The sequence below is a fragment of the Podarcis muralis genome, chromosome 6 (genome assembly GCF_964188315.1).
Source record: "Podarcis muralis chromosome 6, rPodMur119.hap1.1, whole genome shotgun sequence".
NCBI lineage: Eukaryota > Metazoa > Chordata > Lepidosauria > Squamata > Lacertidae > Podarcis > Podarcis muralis.
Window position 1 is genome coordinate 51,572,804 of NC_135660.1, and position 20,026 is coordinate 51,592,829.

The following is a 20,026-nucleotide window of genomic DNA, read 5'->3' on the forward strand; positions in this document are numbered from 1 at the left end:
GACTTGAGAAACTGGAGTTCATTGATTTTAGCAGGTCTGCTCTTAGTATGACTTAGTTGGATATTACTCTGTTTTGAAGCTACAGTCTGAACTATTGTATACTCCACTCTTGTGGCTACAGCATTGGGCATAACTACTACTGAAAACCATGTCACAAGCCAGATTTTATACCTGCAGAATGGTTAATTTCCTGAGATGCCTGACAGTTGCTTAAAATCAGAAAATCCATTCATCTAGCCCAATGTTGGCACAAGCAGTTAATCAAAATATATGAAGAACAGGACAAAAATCTCCCCCTTGGAGAGCCATGAAGATCTCATAATTTGATTTGTATTCAACTAGAATGTTGTTTTGTCAATTATTATTTTACAAAACACTTCAATTCTGGAGTGCCTAAATGTTTTTTAAAGAGGATTTAAAAGAGGGGAGCGTACACCTTCTTACATGTTTTTTTTTTATCTCAAGCAATAAAACACTAATGTAAGTTATTAAATGGTTGCCTTTGTTAAATGTTATTATTTGCACACTCTTTCTTTAACCCCTGCTGTTTGCAATGGGTGAATTATAGAATAGTCAAGTTGAAGGGCTGAGACACGGTAAAATAAAGACCTCTCTGCCCCTGCACACAATTTGAACAAATTTGGAAAACAATCCTTTCCCAGAATCTGGGAATTACTCCCAATGTATAAATACACAAACATGTGTGCATTATGTTTTTGAAGCAATCGCTGTTTTCTTTTTACTATTCCTAAAAATTGGGGAAAATAACATGGCTTCAATTTTAACTATTATCCAAACAACTTAGTAATTGCATCCAGTACTGTAGATTGCTAAAATCTCCACCAAATTCAAACCAACAGAAATCCAAATAATTCATCTCCAGAATATTCCAGATACTTCCGGTGCCATTTGTTCATGTGTGTATCACCTACTTTGCATATGTAGCTTGTTAGCCTGCTTTCTTTCATCAGGACTTAAAAGACAATGGAACACATTTCCTGTTTATTTGAAGAGATACCCAGAAGCTCCCTCCTCCTTTTAAAGGCCACAGTGTGGTGTCTCAGTGGCCTGCTTTGCTTGTTATGCTAAGCCAATCTCTGCCTTAGACCAGTGTTTCCCAACCTTTTTTGGGCAAAGGCACACTTGTTTCATGAAAAAAATCTCGAGGCACACCACCATTACAGCCCCGTGACGTCAGCGCGCAGCGTCACGCCGGGAGGGACGCACGAAAGTGTAAGTTTCAATTTTTCCCCTCCCCCTTGCCTTCCTTCTGTGCCAACCGCCAAAAAGCCAAGAAAAAAGCCAAGACTTTAGGGCAGCAGGTCGACACGGAAGAAGCTCCTACCTAAGGACAGGTGCGACGGCCGTGTCCTCTTCTGCCACACTTGGCAGCCCTGCCTCACGGTCGTGACTCCCACCCTGATTTCTCCCCGCAGGTCGAGCGGCACAGGCAGCCCAATGTGTCCAGCCCAGACACAAGCCCCGCTTCCCCACTCTAGATCCTGAATGCGACCAAGTGCTCTGGACTCCCGAGCAGGGTGGGAAAGAGGACTCGCATCTGGTAGCCTCCGGGCTCCTCGCCTGCTCGAGGGATGGCATTGCAGGCAAGCTGCCGGCCGTCGCCATCGCCGCCCCCTCATGCGAGTGGACCTGCCCGGAGTGGTGGGCCGGGGGAGGCTCGCTCTCTGTGGGGATGTGGCCCGCACGCGCGGCCCCGCTTCCTCCTGCCCAGGGCTGAGCTCCTTACCCGCGATCTCGGTCTCACGCACGCGGATCCCACTTATTCCGAAGCTCGCGCCACTAGCCGGGGCTCTCACACCGTGCCAGGGCGAGGCGGCGCGGCCCACTGACGTCATCGCGGCTCGCCGCCGCCCTCGACTTCCCTGTTCCCTCCCCTCCCTCGGGTCGCCATGGTTACCGAGGACTGCAAGCTGCTCGGGCGAGCGTGGGGCATTAAGTGGGAGAAGGAAAATTAAAATTAAAACTCGCCTGAAGGCCGCCTCTCCGGATATCTTTCGAATTTTTTAATTTTTCCCACGGCACACCAGGCAACGTCTCGCGGCACACTAGTGTGCCGCGGAACACCGGTTGGGAAACACTGCCTTAGACAACTGTCTGAGCATGTGGGGCTTTTGGAGAAGAGCTCATGGCCCAGTTCGTTTTACTACTGCACTGTGCCAACCTGCATCAAAAATTGCTCTTAGTTACAGCACCTGATTAGTCTGGAGAGAGCTTAACTATGACTCTGGGTTTGGAGTATGCACTAAGGAAAACCTTTGACTTATGGTCCATCCATACTTGTCCAATGATTTCAAGTCACAGGTCCAAGACTTTCTTCTTTTTATCAGCCACTTTCCTTGGGAGAACCCGCTGTTTACTGCTAAATCGGAACAAACGTCAGCTGAGCTTTTTATGGATTGTTCTGAGTCAGCAGGAAAAAATGGATTTCCCTGGGGAAAGCAATGGGACAAATAAAAGCACTTGGACCCATGACTTGAGATTACAGTACAAATGGTAGTGCGGATGGGTCCTTAGTTTGCTGCAGCAGCAGCGCAAGAAAGAAAGAAAGAAAGAAAGAAAGAAAGAAAGAAAGAAAGAAAGAAAGAAAGACAGAAAGAAAGAAAGAAAGAAAGAAAGAAAGAAAGAAAGAAAGAGAAAAGGGGGGGCAGGGAGTTTACAAAACAATTACAAGCTCCTCTCTGGCGACACAGGCATTCTCATTAAGCCAAAGAATCACAGAATTGTAGATTTGGAAGGGATCCAAACATCATCTAGTCCAACCCCCTGCATCGCAGGAATCACAGTCGCGGTCTTCCAGCCCCAGAACGGCTGGCTGCGTTGCCCCTCTGGCTTAGCCTCTTCAGCACCCACTTTGGGAGGATGGTCAGAACCTCCCCCCAATTATTTGTGATGCTGTTACACTGTTAAAGCTTCACTGTGCAGTCCAGAATCTCACTAACAGTGTCTTGGTGCAGAAGGGGATGGATATTTCACGCTGGTTTAGACAACTTTTTAGTTGGACGACCACTTTTAGTATTTCATATTTGTAATGTTTTATTGGCTTTTTAATGCATTTGAAATTTTATAATTGTAAATTGCTGCAGGACCCCTCTGGATGTGTGAAGTGGTATGTCAATGGGATAACCTAAACTAAATTAAACCAACTTGATAACTTACAATCAGAAGTGGCTGGCAAGGTGGGTTAGAGCCACTACCCTAGCTTCCTGACAGGTGGGTCACTGATGCTTACTGGGAGGAAGAAACAGAGGAGTTGGGGAAAGGGAACCATGGTGCAAACACACTAGCAGGGGTGCTGGATTGCCTTAGTTCAGGCATCCCCAAACTCGGCCCTCCAGATGATTTGGGACTACAGTTCCCATCATCCCTGACCACTGGTCCTGCTGGCTAGGGATGATGGGAGTTATAGTCCTAAAACATCTGGAGGGCAGAGTTTGGGGATGCCTGGCTTAGTTGGTGTGTTTGCACTGCACTGACCTCCCCACTGCCTCACCTCTCCCCTTCTCCCTCGCATTAAGCAACAGTGGCCCAAAGCTCTGTCCCACTTAGCGAGCTACTTCTGCTTACTATATATTCTTCAGTTTGGGAAGACAGGTGTCAGAAACAAAGCCACACCACAGTCTCTGAAAAGTACAGTGCTTACCTTTTGCCGGTGTTGCAGCCTCTCTTCCTCCAGTATTTGATTCAGCTTGGCATTTTCATCCAGAGCTTTCAAAAGCTGCTCGTCGGGGCCAGCATTTTGCAGGAGAAGCTGACTTTGCCGCTTCAGTGTTTTTTGTTCAATAAACATCTACCAAACATGACCAAATTGCAAATTAGATCATTTGCCCAGCATTTATTCAAACCCGGGTATATGGGAAATTGGTTATCTAGCATCCAGATGGAGCAGGCATCAGGAAAATCTACAAGCACACACCAGAATCTTGTCACCTCCTCTATCTAGGAAACGTTCAGGATCTCAGCAGGTCAATGCTAAGAGCAAATGACTGGACTGGACTGTACCCTAAAGCCTGCCTAGTCTTCTATTAGATTCACTCCAAAGGGAAAAGGCATTATTTTACAATGGTGGAAAAGCTGGAAAAGAAACTTCCTATTCCCCTTAGGTATCTTTATGGAACTATCTAATTTCAGATCTGTCCCCACCCCCACCCCCAAACACTGCCCCATTTTTTTTTTATAGTTTCAAATGGCTTGTTTCTGGGCACAGAGAAGTCAGGGGCGTAGCTAGCTGCTCCGGCACCCAGAGCGGCAGGGCGAGCCGCCCACTGGTCTGCACAGGAATATGAGAAGGATGTTTGGGTGATCAGGTATAGATAAATGAAGTTCAGATTACCGTAGATTCCGGCGTATTAGATGACTTTTGAACCCCGGAAAATCTTCTCCAAAGTCAGGGGTCGTCTTATACACTGGGTATGGTTGTGGCAGGTGGCGGTGGCTGGCTTGGAATGGCAATGGGCAGAACCACCTCCATCCCTGGCCGCCTCCCGAAGCAACTGCGGCAGCCTCCCCTTCCCGCGGCGAGGTGGTGCACAGCTTTGGCCGGGGCTCGCCCGCCCTGCCACCATGGGGACCGCCAGATTCCTGGATGGAGGGAGGGAGCCAGGAGGGAGGGAGTTCCACCCACCAAACGCCTCACCTCGGGCTGCTGCTGCTGCTGCGATGGCAGAGGCAGTGGAGTGGTGCGCACTCTGCCCCTGGCAGCGCTTGGCGGGCGGCCAAACTCTATAATTTAACAGCAAAAGTTGAGGGGTCGTCTTATAAGCCCAGTCACCTAATACACCGGAATCTACAGTAGTTGGGACATGTGCTGTGCTGAAATTTTATTTCAAATTAATCTTTTATATTTAAAAATGGTGTCTCTCTATTTGAGCGCTCATAACAAAATCCATAACAATTTCCTTTCGTTCCTTATGCTGAAGTTGCTTTCCTACTTCATTAAGACTCCTTCTTAATGAACAACAGATGTAAGACTAAGCCTGGTACCAGAAGGTGAGGGATTTTTAAAAAAATCTATATGAAAGACAATACTGCCTATTTCTGCACAAGGTAGGATCTTCTGTTTATGGAAAGAAAAAGTAAAGTAATTATTTAAAAATTACTAAGAAATTTATTTGTAGTGCAGCAAAAGCAGAAATGTGTTTTAGGATTGCTGTATTAGAAACAGAATGCCACATTATTTCTTGTCCAAATTCCATGCTGTTTGTTTACCAGCACAGTAAATAACCACAGCATGGTGGCTGATAGATTCTTACTATCCCTTATATAACTTATTAACACGTCGTTAAACAAAAACAGAAACGAAATCAGATATCTGGACACTTGCTTGTTTTAACAAACAGCCCATGGACCACTTGAACTGACTATATTTCCAAATCTACTGAAATATGACCAGTGCTCTTAACTTTGTCAATCACCTGTTTGCAAATGAGGTAAAATATGGCCGAGTGGGAGGTTTTGGCATTTATTGGCTTACGCCCTTCAACCTAACAGGTGTTTCAACACTGTCATGATGGATAGTGCTGATCACAGTTCCATAGACAAGGACCTACACTGAAACTAGTTCATGTGGAAAATGTAGTGAAAGAAATAAACACAGAAAGAACAGTGTTGTATGCCAGGTCACCAGGTCATGTGACCAAGCTGAACGGGCTTAGGATGCAGCTTAAGTTCCTCTTTTCTGGTCCCGCCCCCAAGAACACCCCTTTTTGGGAAGTTACAATGGCTTCAACTCAGGGAGCTGTGGCTTACCTGGCTAAGCCAGAATGAGCAAGTTACACCGATGTATTTTCGGCTGAGTCACAATTGGGGACTTAAGGACACCTGAGACTAAAATCAGCTGATTGAGCAGGAGATCAACTTCATTCTAAGCTTCTCAACCCAGCAGATCTTGCCATATGATTGGCTCCATAGTATGACAAATATTAGATTCCTTTACAATGGAATTCCTTGGCACTCTCCCTCCAATAAGCTGAATCTTCCATTACACTCTGCAGGTGACAGGTTTCAGATTCTAAGTCTAATGTATTTGTCCCCTGACCTCACCCAATTCCTGTATATGACAACTGAAGCTATGGGGTGTTACATTAATTATAGTCATATAGCAAGTCCCCTTTGCGAACTAGGCTATACATAAGAATCTTTTCATAAGTGCAGGTTTTTCAATCCATTTAGGGACACGTCACATATTAATGGAAGAGTTATTACAAAATAACCCAAAGGCCATTAATGCATCTAAATGAGAGTTATTGTGGAGCTCGTCACTAAAAAAGCCCATTGATATCTCTGAATCAATAGCATGCAATCTCATGAGAGGAGCAACATTCTTATAGAAGGAGGTCATGGCTGTAGGAAATTATAAGCGTTTTCCTCTACTGTTGAGGGGGGTGGAGGAAGCAGATAACAGCATTTGACCTTTTGTATGCAAATGTTCAATACTGGATTTTAAATACAATGTCTGCCAAGTGTTGCACAATGACAAGGGCATCCTAAGTAACCAAGATAAGTAAAGGCATTGCACTTTAAAAATAACTGTATTATGAACATATTAAATTGTGTATGGAACCTTTATTACTTACACATAGGCAGTCAAATTGAGCAAAATGATAGGCAGGTCAATGGAACTTTCCTAGCTCCCAACCCATATACACCCTCAGTGTCTCAGGCTGCACCAGATATCAAGGGCAGAGGAGAGGGGGTGCAGGAGGGGTGGTGTGCCCCAGGTGTCATCATTGGGGGGGTGACAAAAAATCACCACGGAGCCTGCAGCACACTGAAGCCACACATCTCTCCTACGAGTGATGTGGTGGCGTGGGCACCCGCAGGCTCCACACTGCCCCAAACGGTCCGCCTGCTGCCTCCCCCTCAGCTGTAGGGCGGCTGAGTGGGAGGAGGAAGGCAGACGCCTTGGAGGCCCCACGGGCAGCTGGCCCCGCCCCAGGCACCCGATCGGCTAGCTCCGCTGCCGCCAGATATCATCCACATATTCTCAAGCCCAACTCCATACCTTTATTGGATAATATCTGTGCTTTAAATCTAATCTGATAGTGTCATTCAATTCAACATTAGCAAGTGATTTTGCAACAGGTGTGGTAAGATGAGTACCTCTATCCCGACTTGAACAAGTTCAACCTCATTTGAATGTGAGACTGGTGGGTTTCTAAAGTTAGCATGGCAATGGACACGAGAGACTTTTTATGAAATAATTTGGTACATTTTGCAGCATCTGCTTGCCTGCATTAAATTTATAAGAGACAAGCTTTCAAATGTCGGCAAGGTGATGTCTCTGCTTTTTAAGATGCTGTCTAGGTTTGCCATCGCCTTTCTCCCAAGAAGCAGGAGTCTTTTAATTTTGTGACTGCTGTCACCATCTGCAGTGATCATGGAACCCAAGAAAGTAAAATCTCTCACTGCCTCAATTTCTTCCCCTTCTATTTGCCAGGAGGTGATGGGAACAGCGGCCATGATCTTCTTCTCTTTTGATGTTGAGCTTCAGACCATATTTTGCGCTCTCCTCTTTCACCCTTATTAAAAGGTTCTTTAATTCCTCCTCACTTTCTGCCATCAAGGTTGTGTCATCAGCATATCTGAGGTTGTTGATATTTCTTCCGGCGATCTTAATTCCGGCTTGGGATTCATCCAGTCCAGACTTTCACATGGTGAATTCTACATTTAAGTTAAATGAGCAGGGAAACAATATACAGCCTTGTCATACTCCTTTCCCAATTTTGAACCAATCAGTTATTCCATATCCTGTTCTAACTGTAGCTTCTTGTCCCACATAGAGATTTCTCAGGAGACAGATGAGGTGATCAGGCACTCCCATTTCTTTAAGAACTTGCCATAGTTTGCTGTGGTCGACACAGTGAAATGCTTTTGCGTAGTCAATGAAACAGAAGTAGATATTTTTCTGGAACTCTCTAGCTTTCTCCATAATCCAGTGCATGTTTGCAATTTGGTCTCTGGTTCCTCTGCCTCTTCTAAATCCAGCTTGTACTTCTGGGAGTTCTCGGTCCACATACTGCTTAAGCCTGCCTTGTAGAATTTTAAGCATAACCTTGCTAGTGTGTGAAATGAGTGCAATTGTGCGGTAGTTGGAACATTCTTTGGCACTTCCCTTCTTTGGGATTGGGATGTAGACTGATCTTCTCCAATCCTCTGGCCACTGCTGAGTTTTCCAAATTTGCTGGCATATTGAGTGTAGCACCTTAACAGCATCATCTTTTAAAATTTTAAATAGTTCAGCTGGAATACCATCACTTCCACTGGCCTTGTTATTAGCAGTGCTTTCTAAGGCCCTTTTGACTTCACTCTCCAGGATGTCTGGCTCAAGGTCAGCAACCACACTACCTGGGGTGTACGAGACATCCATTTCTTTCTGGTATAGTTCCTCTGTGTATTCTTGCCACCTCTTCTTGATGTCTTCTGCTTCTGTTAGGTCCTTTCCACTTTTGTCCTTTATTATGGTAATCTTTGTACAAAATGTTCCTTTCATATCTCCAATTTTCTTGAACAGAGCTCTGGTTTTTCCCATTCTGTTGTTTTCCTCTATTTCTTTGCATCGTTTACATTGTTTAAGAACCTCCCTGGGGTTTTTCCCGACCCCACATGCAGAATCAAACCTGAGACCTGCTGCATGTAAGCCATGTGCTCTACCACAGAGTTATGGCCCCTCCCTGAAGCAAAAGCTGAGTGCATTTTACAGATTAGGACCACAACCCAGAGAGCATATAGTATATACCACATGAAGCCCCAGCTTTACAAATAAGCCGCATTCAATGCTGATAGATAAGCCACATGAGAAACTTCTTAACTAGCACAATAATTTGCTTCCTGCAAGCCCTTGTGCATACCCAAAAGCATGCACTACACGAAAGGACACCAAAGTGTCACAGAAATATGGTCAAGGCCACAGATGCACTCTAGTCCAATTCTGGGACTAGACACTCTTAAAATGAGCATGATAAACGTACACCCTTCTGCAGAGTGGAAAGAAGACAGTATTTATTTATTTATAAATAAACAGAAGCCGCTATGGTGTAAATGGCCCTTTACTTCAGAAAACCTGTATCAAGCTAAAATATACAATTTGGTAGACATACAATCTACAAATACTAGAGTCTTATTACAGTTGTGGCATATATATCAACCTTGACAGATTGACTGGACACATATATACAAATGGTTTTAACTGATTTTAATGTTGTATTCTTACATTAAAAAAAAATAATTCTGTAAAATATTGACCATTATTGCAAAGGACAAATAATAATAACAAAAATTCCCCCAACTCATGACCATTGTGTCTTGGCTTTTGTTTACTTATGAATACATCCCTCCCCCACCTTATTCTAGACTGTTTGTGTGCTGCTCATATTTAATGTCTTTGGCATATATAACCTTCATTCCTTACTTAGGTCATTTTTAAAAATCCATGTTTCAAAACCTGATTTGATCTGTAGATTCTGTTGGCTTACATACCTCCTGTGCAAAGGATTCTGCTCTCTGTCGCAGATCTTTCTCCAATTCAAAGTTTACTTGCAGCTCTTCATATTCTTCTACTGCCAGTACAGACACTATTTAAAGCAGAAAAAAGACAAAACAAATCCAAACACACCACAACACATAACAACACACAAAGATGAACAACAAATTAGGAAGCAAAATAAAAGTGACCATCAGCTGCAAGCCATTGCAATTCACATACAAAGTGCGTCAAATATATAAACTTCAAAATGACATGTTGTATCATGCCATGAAACAAGATTACACAAGATTTATGGTTGCATGCCACCATAAAAGCTTTAGCTGAAATACTGCATTGGTGGATAAATAATCCCAGAACTGTAGTGCAGTGGGGTGGAAGACTGGCAAATAGCTTCGCTGGGGGGAAGGAAACATGTATTGCCTTTTTCCCAGAACAAAGATTTGCTGTTGTTATTTATCAGAAGTATTTATAATCTGCCTTTCACCCAAGCCAGATAAACACAATCTAAGCCCAATCTAAACAAAATCTAAAACAGTATTGTGGGCTGGCCTCGCTCACCTGATTGGTAGCATCACTGCTGCTTATTGGAAGGTAGATGGGGAGGGGCAAAAAGGCAGTGAGACAATAAGGAGAGGGCATCCTAACCAGTTCCAGCTTTGGCCCACTGCAGGTCATTAGGACTGAGTTTTGCAGCTAGGCCTGATTCTTGGTTTGCAATATTCTGGCAGTGCAGATCAGGTACAAAATTCTGGCCGAGCCCAGCAAATCTCTTTTAAATCTTCCTCACTGTCGCAGCTTTCCTTATGAAATGCAAGTTGAAAATTGGTTGCCTCTTGGCAGTTTCTAATTCATATTGCAAAGGGTCTTTTCATGTTGCTTTGGCTGTTTTGGCTCTGGCGAGGGAGTGCTTCCAAGCACACAGTGGATTTACTGAGTATATAGATTTTGAAATTCTATGCCATTATTCTGAAAACTGACTCTTAGAGCTGAAGTATGTTGCGAAATCAGGGCTTGTGAGCAGTCATTAAGAGATTTTGAAGAGTTGATTGTTACTACTTTCAAGTCCCGGTTGAGCTGTGTGGGCAGAACAATACGAAAGAGCCTGCACAATATCTGTGCACATTCTGGGTAATTTTAGCCAGCAGGCTTGGCCCCAATTTCATGAACCAGTGTTTTGCAATCAACTTGTGGGGCTGGGAGCTATGTATTGATAATGTTTAGTAATGGAGAAACCTGTTCTATAGGTAAGAATGTAAGAAGAGTCTGTTGGATCAGCCTTGCTCCCCTGATTCTGGCTTTTATTTTATTTACTTACAATAATTTATAAACTAATTACTTTTTAAAAAATCCTAAGCAGTGTACATAAAACGAATATACAACAATTATAAATAATATTCAAATAAAACCAGGAAGATTTTTAAAAAAGAGTACACAAAAGTAGATGATGTTTTCTGATTTGGACCTTGCTGCATCTATATAGGAGAGGAACTGCAGTAACAAGGCTCTCCAAATGGCAGTGCTGAGAAAGCAAACTGGAGGAGAAGTTAACTATGAAGCAAACGTACATACTTCGGTTACATTTTTCCAACACCTTCTGATGCTTCTGAACTTCAGCTGTCAAGACTGCATTTTCTTCCTTGACTTTATTTACCTGCGTAGTAGAGGGAGACATAGAATCATAGAACTGAAATGTTGGGAGGGACCACAGGGGTCATCTAGCTCAACCCCCTACAATACATGAAATCTTTTGCCCAACATGGAGCTTGAACCCACAACCCTGAGATTAAGAGTCTCATGCTCTACTGACTGAGCATAAAACATAACAGAGATTATCAGGAAAACAAAAACACTTAATGATTTACATGGCATGAAACTTGGCTGTAACTCAACCAATATGCTAACACTGGTATTTCATTAGGTATCGGCCTGTTCAGAGTTCTCCCGTGTTCTTTTCTGCTCTTGCTGATGTGCCTGTAAGAAGTGACAAGCCCTTTTTGCTCATAATTTTTCTAGCTAACCGAGCAATCTTAAGTTACTCTGACACACTCCTTGGTTTCAAAGGAATTTACTTTTTAATATGTTTGCTCAGCATACCAACCAAAGCTGCACAGAAACAGCTGGAATACCTTAAAATGCTTTACTGAATAATAACCGAGAGCTGAGAAGTGGCAATAAGTACTTCATACGCAGCAAGGAGATTTTAAAGCCCTTGCATACAAGGATGTAGAATCTTAGCTAGCAAGATCGCTTGTGGGAGATGGAGGGGGCAGCAGGCTAATAGACACACAGCTAAGTCTCTCTCTGGCTGCAGATTTGTACAGGGTAATACAATAGCATCAAACAGCAATGAGGGGGTTGCTGATCTCCACTTTGGTGAAGTTAAGAGTGCTTTTGAGTCATACTTTCTGCCTTCATCTCCTCTTATGGATTTTGGAGGCCAGCTGATGGTTGTGATACAAAGCTCCAAAATCCTGACACTGGAACCGAGAAGAAGCTGGTTGGGAGAGGTTACCCATAAAAGCCCCAGTGTTCAGCCTTAGTATGGGACTGCACTGGAGTCTGTTTAGTTTGTAATATCAGGGCAATCCATCTGAGTGCACAAACACTCATATGCTGATACAAATTATTGTTTACCACATTCCTTTTTCTAGGATCCAAAAGATAATGATTCGTCGAAAGGAAAATAGGTATTTGAGAGGGGAAGCGGACAACGGAAAGCCTCCCACCCTTAAAAAAAAAAAGCAGTTAACAATCCTGATGAACCTGTGGGATTAGGTATTATCCAATTAACTTCACAGTGGACAGTCATAAACCAAAAACTAGCCACAAAAAGTCAACGTCACATTCACCAACTCTCTGCTTTCCTGACACAATACTTACATCCACAATTTCTTCTGCTAATTTGCTCCTCAGGTTTTCCAGCTCAATGGCTAAGGCCTTCTTTTCCTCCTGAAGAGATATAATTTGATCCCGCAGATCTACATTTTCAAGAGCGGTGGTGGGAAGAGTTCGTTTTTCATTTGAGACAAAAACACACACAATAAGCACACAAAGACAGACACCAGCAGGAAAAGCTGAAGAATCGGTCATCAATAGGTTCTTGAATTATTAAGAAGGCAGGTGCCTTACATGCAGATACCATTACAAGTTTGCCTTGTCTGGTCCTTTGTCTTAGTTTGATTTTCATTGCAGAGACATCATAGTTTGAAAAGCCAGAAATTCAGAGGCTGTAATGCTTCTGAATACCAGTTGCTGGGAACCACAGGAGGGGAGAGTGCTCTTGTGCCCGGATGCTGCTTGCAGGGTTCCCACAGGCTTCTGGCTGGCCTCTGAGAGAAGAGGATGCTAAACTAATTGGCCATTGGCCTGATGTAGCAGGCTCTCAACTGTTTTGAGTTCAGTTCTGCAGTACACAATGCATCTCTCTGCCTGCCTTAGAGACCAGGCATCCCTTAGAAAGGGCTGCAGTTCTCAGTGGTAAAGCCCATGCTTTGAAGGCAAAAGGTCATAGGTTCAATCCCTGGCGTGTTCAGGTATGGCTGCAAAAGATTTCTGTCTGAATTCCCAAAAAGCTGCTGTCTGAGTATTATGATATATTATTATTCAGCCCTTCATCTGAAGATCACAGGGTGGTTTACAGTATAAAAACACAAAAAACTTGAAATAATAATAATAATAATAATAATAATAATAATAATAATAATAAATGGATCAGTGGCTAACTCAGTAAAAGCCAGCTTTGGACCCAGTCCAAAATAAGAGCCCATGAATGATGAAAAATTCATCTCTGTCCGGGCCCTATTGGTTGGTTTCAAATCCTACTGGAAGCCCATTAGCTGCATCTAAAATCTCTTATACAACTAGACAAACATTTACTCATTACAGTACAACTCAACTTGATTCATGATCACTTTTTGAAAAGGCACCCCGCCCTAATTCAGAAGCACCCACCTTTTATCATCTGCTGGCAAAGCACCGAGTCACATGCCCCTGGACTACCTTCCGTATCTGTGGACGATTCTTCATCATCAATGTTTATTTCTTCAGTGATTATATCCGGCCCCAGTTTTGCCATGTACAACATGCTGATTCTTTTCAGAGTCTTGTTTTCTTTGTTCAGCTACAAAATTCCAAGCACATACTCTTGTTGCTTAAAACAAAAAAGCCCTTTCTCTTTCCTTTCTTAAGTGAAATAGAACATGTCAGTCATCCCAAGGCCACCAAGCATAAATGATATGAATCTGAAACACTCGCTGAGATGGGACTGAGGAGTGTGTCAAGCAAGCGTTTCAGAAAGAAAGAAAAAACAGCTCCTGGTGGCTGGAGTAGAGTGGGATGTTCAGACTTCAGAAGCAGAGCAATGGGTTGTATCCAGCAGTTCCCTTTGTCCAACAGAAAGAGTTACTCCAGAGGAAGTGAACCTCTAGGTCAGGGCTGGGGAACCTGGTGGCCACCAGATGTTGTTGCACTCCAACTCCCATCAATCCCACCTATCGTCAGGAATTTGTAGTTCAGCAATGTGTGGAGGGCCAAAGGTTGCCCAGCCCTGCTCTAGATGCTAGCTAGCTTTTCTTAAACTCTGGAGTGGGCCATTTTGGGGAATGGACAATGTCCTCCACCCAGCAGGTCAGATCAGAGGGGCAGAGGCAGGCCACATGGAACACACCTCTCTATCCTCTACATTCATAATGCTGCTCTCCCCACCTCACAGCACCTGCCACCAGAGGCAACTGCCCCATCATATCTAATGGTAGGGCTGCCCTGCCTCTGCATTGTTTTTAAGTGTGGTTGTCTAGTAAGCATCTTGATTCAAGATTAAATGGCTTGCCTGACTTAAACCACAGAAAGCTGCACTGATTCTCTGAATTTCAAAGAAAAGTTTTGCAGAAATGGAGGTGGGGTGGGGGGTTAGGAGAAAAAGAAAGGTTTTCATAAAGAGTCTGAAAAATCAATTTTGAAAGGAGGTCAACAGAACAAGAGAGAGAACAGAAAGACTATGCTAGACAATCACTATGCTTATTTTAGCACTCTCCATTCCTTTCGTTTCTACTGTTTTTGCCCCCTGAATGTACATTTTCATTAACAGAAGGAAAGTGTTCACAGCAGCCATGATTATTCCAGATCAGCAATGGAAGAGGTTTTATAAATATGGAGTCAAGTTCCAATGTCTAATAAAACCAAAAGAGCAGAAATTGACATGGTTATCCTACTCATTTGCACATTGGGAGCCCTTATAATATGCCATGCTTTTGTCATATTCTGAAATATGCACTGCACTAAAACACTACATACTAGCATGGCCAAGCCTTACAAATGAGGACATTGTTCACTTAGGGCAACCCTGAAAACACCTGCTAAAATCATAGCAGGCAGTCTCCATGATCAATGCAAGATAGAGACAAGTATCATAATCCTGCAACTTGGTGTGGAGGGGGCTCAGTGGCTTGCATAGCTTTCCCCCCCTAAATTATTCTGTATTACAAGATGTGTAAGAGGCTGCCATAGACCTAATAATGCAGAAAGCATGCATAATAAAAATCACTGCAGGTGCAGAGAATAGGCTGATGGACAGGTCCCTCCCCATCCACTTCTGAAAAATCTGAAAAGTTTCAATGCATTCCATTGCTCCTAGCTGTACCCCATGTGATACTGGAAACCCTTGAATTGTGAAATGTAGGCACAATTTCTGCCAAACACATGGACAGTGTTATAGCAGCAAGCATGGTCTTGCCCAAATTGATTGGTAAACTCTCCCAAACTTGCATGATCTCTGTCTGTAGCAGACAGGGGTTACATTAGTTTTGATTTCTTGGACAGGTCCTCACATAATAGTGATTGATTGCTTAGGATGGGGGAGAGACTGGCAGCCTCCGGTTTCTTGAAACACAGTAGCTGGATCTGGTTTTGCAGCTAGGGATGGGTGAATCAGTTTCATGCAGGTTGGATGGGGAGACAAGGGAAAGAGTGGCAGCAAAAAGAGAAAGGGGCTGCAGAAAGAGAGAAAAAGAGGTGACAGAAAACAAAAATGTTGGTGCTGATCTTTAAATCCCTAAACAGCCTCAGTCTTGTATACCTGAAGAAGCGCCTCCACCCCCCATCGTTAAGCCCAGACACTGAGGCCCAGCTCTGAGAGCCTTCTGGTGGTTCCCTCATTGTGAGTAGTGAAGTTACAGGGAACCAGGCAGAGGGCCTTCTCGGTTTGACATGTAATGTTTTATAGAGTGTTTATATTTTGCTGGAAACTGCCCAGAGTGGCATAATAAATAATAATAGTAATAGTAATAGTAATAATAATAATAATAATAATAGATGAAAGGCCTAGCCCACCTTTTGCTCAGTCCCTACCCATGTTTCACTCATTGCTGTATGTGGTCCCTTACTGCTGTCCCACAAGGGAATGCAGCCCTTGGCAGGAAAAAAAGCTTGCCTGTCTCTGTAGTATAGTGTAGAGGATATATAAAATAGATAGCTGAACAAGTGCAATTATTGTTAGGATATTTTATGCAGCTGATGCTGCTAGTGTGATTAGTATAAGTCACATGAGATGTCTGAGAAGAGTGTGGGAACGGAAGACTGTCTTATCTCTTCCTTCTGAGCATGTTATATTGTAACTGTGGTTTCACTTTTGCAGTATGCAACAGTTGTTCTGCCAGAGCTTGGAGAACACAGACGTGATTATGGATTGTCTGTATCGAATGTAAATAAAATGTAGTTTAGATCTACGGATGTTTCTTTCTTCTTGCTGTATGATGCCAGAAGACTTGTGTGCACTTTTCATATGAAAAGTGTTGCAGAGAGGCACTCTGGAGATGAAGGGACATGCCATTCTAGAGACGTGCCTACCGGGAGACGCTCAGAGATCCTGGGGGGTCGCTGTCTCCCCAAGAGCATTTTCCCAACAATTATATCCTCTATCCAAGCATAAGAAGAGTCCTTCTGGAACAGGCCAGTGCCCCATCTAGTATTACATCCTGTTCTTAGTGGCCAACGAGATGCCCATGCAAAGCCTGCAAGCAGGACCTGAGTGCAACAGCACTCTTTACTGGTCTCTGACCGTAATGAATTATTACAACAGCACTTTTCCTCCTGCAGCTACAAGCAAATGGTATTCAGAAGCAAACTCCAGCAGTCTAGAACAGAGCTTTCCAAACTTTTCCTGTTGTTGACACACTTTTTATACACATACCATTTCGTGACACACTAATTCAGTTTTACTAGCAAGCCAGATGTTAAGTCAACCCATTTCCAGCCCTGGGAGGAGTGAAGGAGTGTTCGTACAAAACACCTACACACTGCAGCCAACACACAGTTTGGAAAGCTCTGGTCTAGAACATGGCCATCAGGGTCAGTAGCCACTGACAGCCTTATCCACCATGGATTTGTCTAAATCTCTTTTAAACCCATCAAAGCAAGGCAGCCAAGCAATGTAAAGCTATACAAGCAATCAACTAAAAGAAAATGAATCTATCTTACAAAGTTATGGACCACATGATCCATAACAGGTGGCATTCCCCATTCCTTTTGTGTTTGTTCTGTCTGTATGATAAAAAATGGAACCACCCCCATTGGGAGATGCACAAGGTCACAACGCAAGGACAGCTTGCAGATCTGACCATGGGAGATGTCCAACTTTTATTTTGAATTATATCAAGAATCACCAAGGGGACACAAGGCACTTGTGCTTTCTGTCCAACATTTATAATAGCAAAAAGTCATCCAGACTCCACTTGTCCTGCTGCTTTCCCCTCAGGAAGCTCAGCCTTTACTGCTGAAATGTCAATCTCGTTTTCAGCAGATTGACATTTGCTCTGATTCAGCACTAAAGAGCAGGGGAAAGCACAGGACAAGCAGAAAACCACTTGGACCCATTCTTTCTAGGCACGGGGGAAAGTGGAAGCATGAACGAACCCTAAGACACAAGATCTTATTTTTCTGGGAAGGGACGCCACATAGTAAGAAGAGATCACAACTCTTGTCCTCAAACACAAATCCTCAACCTAGATGTTTGAAAGAGGGAGATCTTTCCAGTCACCCTGCACTGCTAGTTCCTCTAAGTGTGTTTCACTCCTAAAGATCTAGACAGAAAATGTGAGAAACCCTTCCAGGGTTGGTCGAAGAGTGAGTCAGCTTTGACATAGCAAACCAAACAGGAAGGTGCTAGTCTCTTAGCTGTCAGAGTGTGTCACTCCATGCAAAGAATGGAAAGAAAGGATAGTTACAGTCATAAATTCATTTTCTTAGTTATATGTTGATTGACTATATTATGAATCCTAATGTAGTATCATTATGCAAACAATTAAGTTAATATATCCAGAAAGTACATTGCTAATGAATCTAAATTAAAAAAGATTTCCTACTGGTGGGATTTCTGCTTCATCTGAAGAAGTACTTTGAGATTTTGCAAGGGGGGGGGCGTGCACAAATGCACACAGACTAGCCAGCATTGCTAATGAAATTTGGCTCAAAATTGCCACAATCCATTTTCTGATTATGAAGTGGCTCAGATGTGTTATTCACAACCGTGTGTGTGTGTGTGTGTGTGTGTGTGTGTGTGTGTGTGTATCCATGAAGAGATAAAAACATTCTGTAATAATAATAATGCACTTCTGATGAGATGGAATATAGAAAATTATATACTTGGTAAATTCATCAACCTAGATGCAATCAACAGAGCAGTACAGGTCACCTTTTGCTTGCTCCATGGTTTGCTTTCATAAACAATCACCTGAAATGTAATACTCTGGCTGACTTTTCCATTTGATTCACACACTGAAATGCTCATTATTCTTTCATGTCGCAGACACTCAGGACATTTCTAAACTTGTTTATCAGTTAACCCAGATGCATAAAATGGTATGTGGGAGGTAGTGGTGAAGGGAGGCAGAATAAAAAAGTAAACATTCAATGAATTATCCTTTTTTTGCTTTGTTTTTTTAAAAGCTTGAAAACCTAGTCAAGCAAATCTATCTTTAGGGGACTGCACATATTGAGCAAATAAAATACTAAGACATATATTGCATTGCTTGAAAGAAAGCAAAAAATCCTTTATTACATCCAAAAGTAAACAGTCAACTTCCCATCCTCTCCCTGCTTCCTGGCTCAAGCAAACAAATTCAGGGCTGTTTCATAAAGCTCTTTTTTGTCAGAAATAAAATAAAACTCAAGATTGTCACATATCATGACTGCACACACGTATTTGGACCCTGACAACTCCCCTGCGTATGTATATGCGACAAAACAGAAGCATCTATAATCATAATATGACTATTTTTCATTAAGTTGCGGGCCACATTCTACATCGGAGTGCTTTCCATGTAGGAATTTTGTCATGCACTGAATTTGTCTGAGGGCACATCCTTCAGCACTGACAAGAATGGAACTGATTGCACATATATACTGGGGTGTCACGTTGGGAGGGGCTGGGCACACCCTTCATGGGTGCAAGACATACTGGCTGCATCCACACACCTGTTTATTCCATTTCCCTGACATTTCCCTAACTGTTAATTTCCATATTATAATTGAGCCTTCACACAATGTAAAAGCCACTACTGGAAAACTAATGGCACCTATTTAGTGCTTGATTCTGTGTTACTTGGTTCCAGGGGAAAAACACAAATCATTTGCAGCCAGAAACCCAAAAAATTGAGGGAGTCAGGTGACAAAATTTGGGGTGGTATACTGGCATACACTTCTTTCCTGTTGGTCTCATGGGGAATTGTGCAGGAACAGACACATACATGCACAGAAAGGGTGGGGGAGTAGTGACACAGAATGAAATTTAGCACAACATGCTGGTGTCTTGGTTAAAAAGCCACAGTTCCATAATGCTATAGGTACTGCAGCATGAAAGGAAAACATATGTCTCAATGTGCTTGTCTGGACATGGCTTCTTACACCTCTTTGGGCAATTGATGTACACTGTTAGGTTGTTTTCATAACTGCATCCTCTCCTAAGTACTATGCAAAAAATAATAATTTTTAACAGTATATTTTTAAAAGGAAAGGAAAGGAAATGGACCGAAGCAGTAGCACTTTAGTCAGGGGATCTAACACAATAACTTACACATTTGAATGTGCCCACAATGTATATTAACTCAGATATTAAACCTCACTCTTCATGAGCCTCAGTCCCAAGTAGCAGCACACAGGATCTCAACATTAGAGAGCAATCCTTTGCGTATTTACTGGGGGGGGGGGGGTCGGGAATCACTCTGTTCAGAGGCACTTACTCCTAAACAAGTGTGTAAAGGATTGTGGTTTCAGTCTCCTCTGCTGACCTTACAGCTTCTCGGGCCTTCCAAGTGGACTACAAAGGATCAGCATCATTGTTATGCGACTTAAGCTTACCAGCCACGATGAACCAGTGTTCCAGAAACCCTCAGATTAGGTGTTCCACACAGAGGAAAAATAAAATATATATTCTTACCTTAGTGGCCAGAGCTTCTGCACTTTCACGGCATGTCTTCTCAATTTCAAGGTGGCTCTGTATGCAGCTCACTTCCTCAATGACCATGTGAGAAA

The 20,026-nt window shown here is 43.0% G+C and overlaps 1 protein-coding gene across 3 annotated transcripts in view; it reads right to left on the bottom strand.

Annotated features, from left to right (window-relative positions):
• Positions 1-20,026, bottom strand: part of SHTN1 (shootin 1) — a 66,429-nt gene that overhangs the window by 24,848 nt on the left and 21,555 nt on the right. For all 3 annotated transcript variants that reach the window (XM_028730126.2, XM_028730128.2, XM_028730127.2), the window contains exons 4-9: positions 19,932-20,026; positions 13,454-13,622; positions 12,383-12,480; positions 11,072-11,153; positions 9,496-9,590; positions 3,662-3,808 (exon numbers count right to left, since the gene is read on the bottom strand). In XM_028730126.2, coding sequence (XP_028585959.2) covers positions 3,662-3,808; positions 9,496-9,590; positions 11,072-11,153; positions 12,383-12,480; positions 13,454-13,622; positions 19,932-20,026 — 686 coding nt within the window. The remainder of the gene's footprint in view (positions 1-3,661; positions 3,809-9,495; positions 9,591-11,071; positions 11,154-12,382; positions 12,481-13,453; positions 13,623-19,931) is intronic.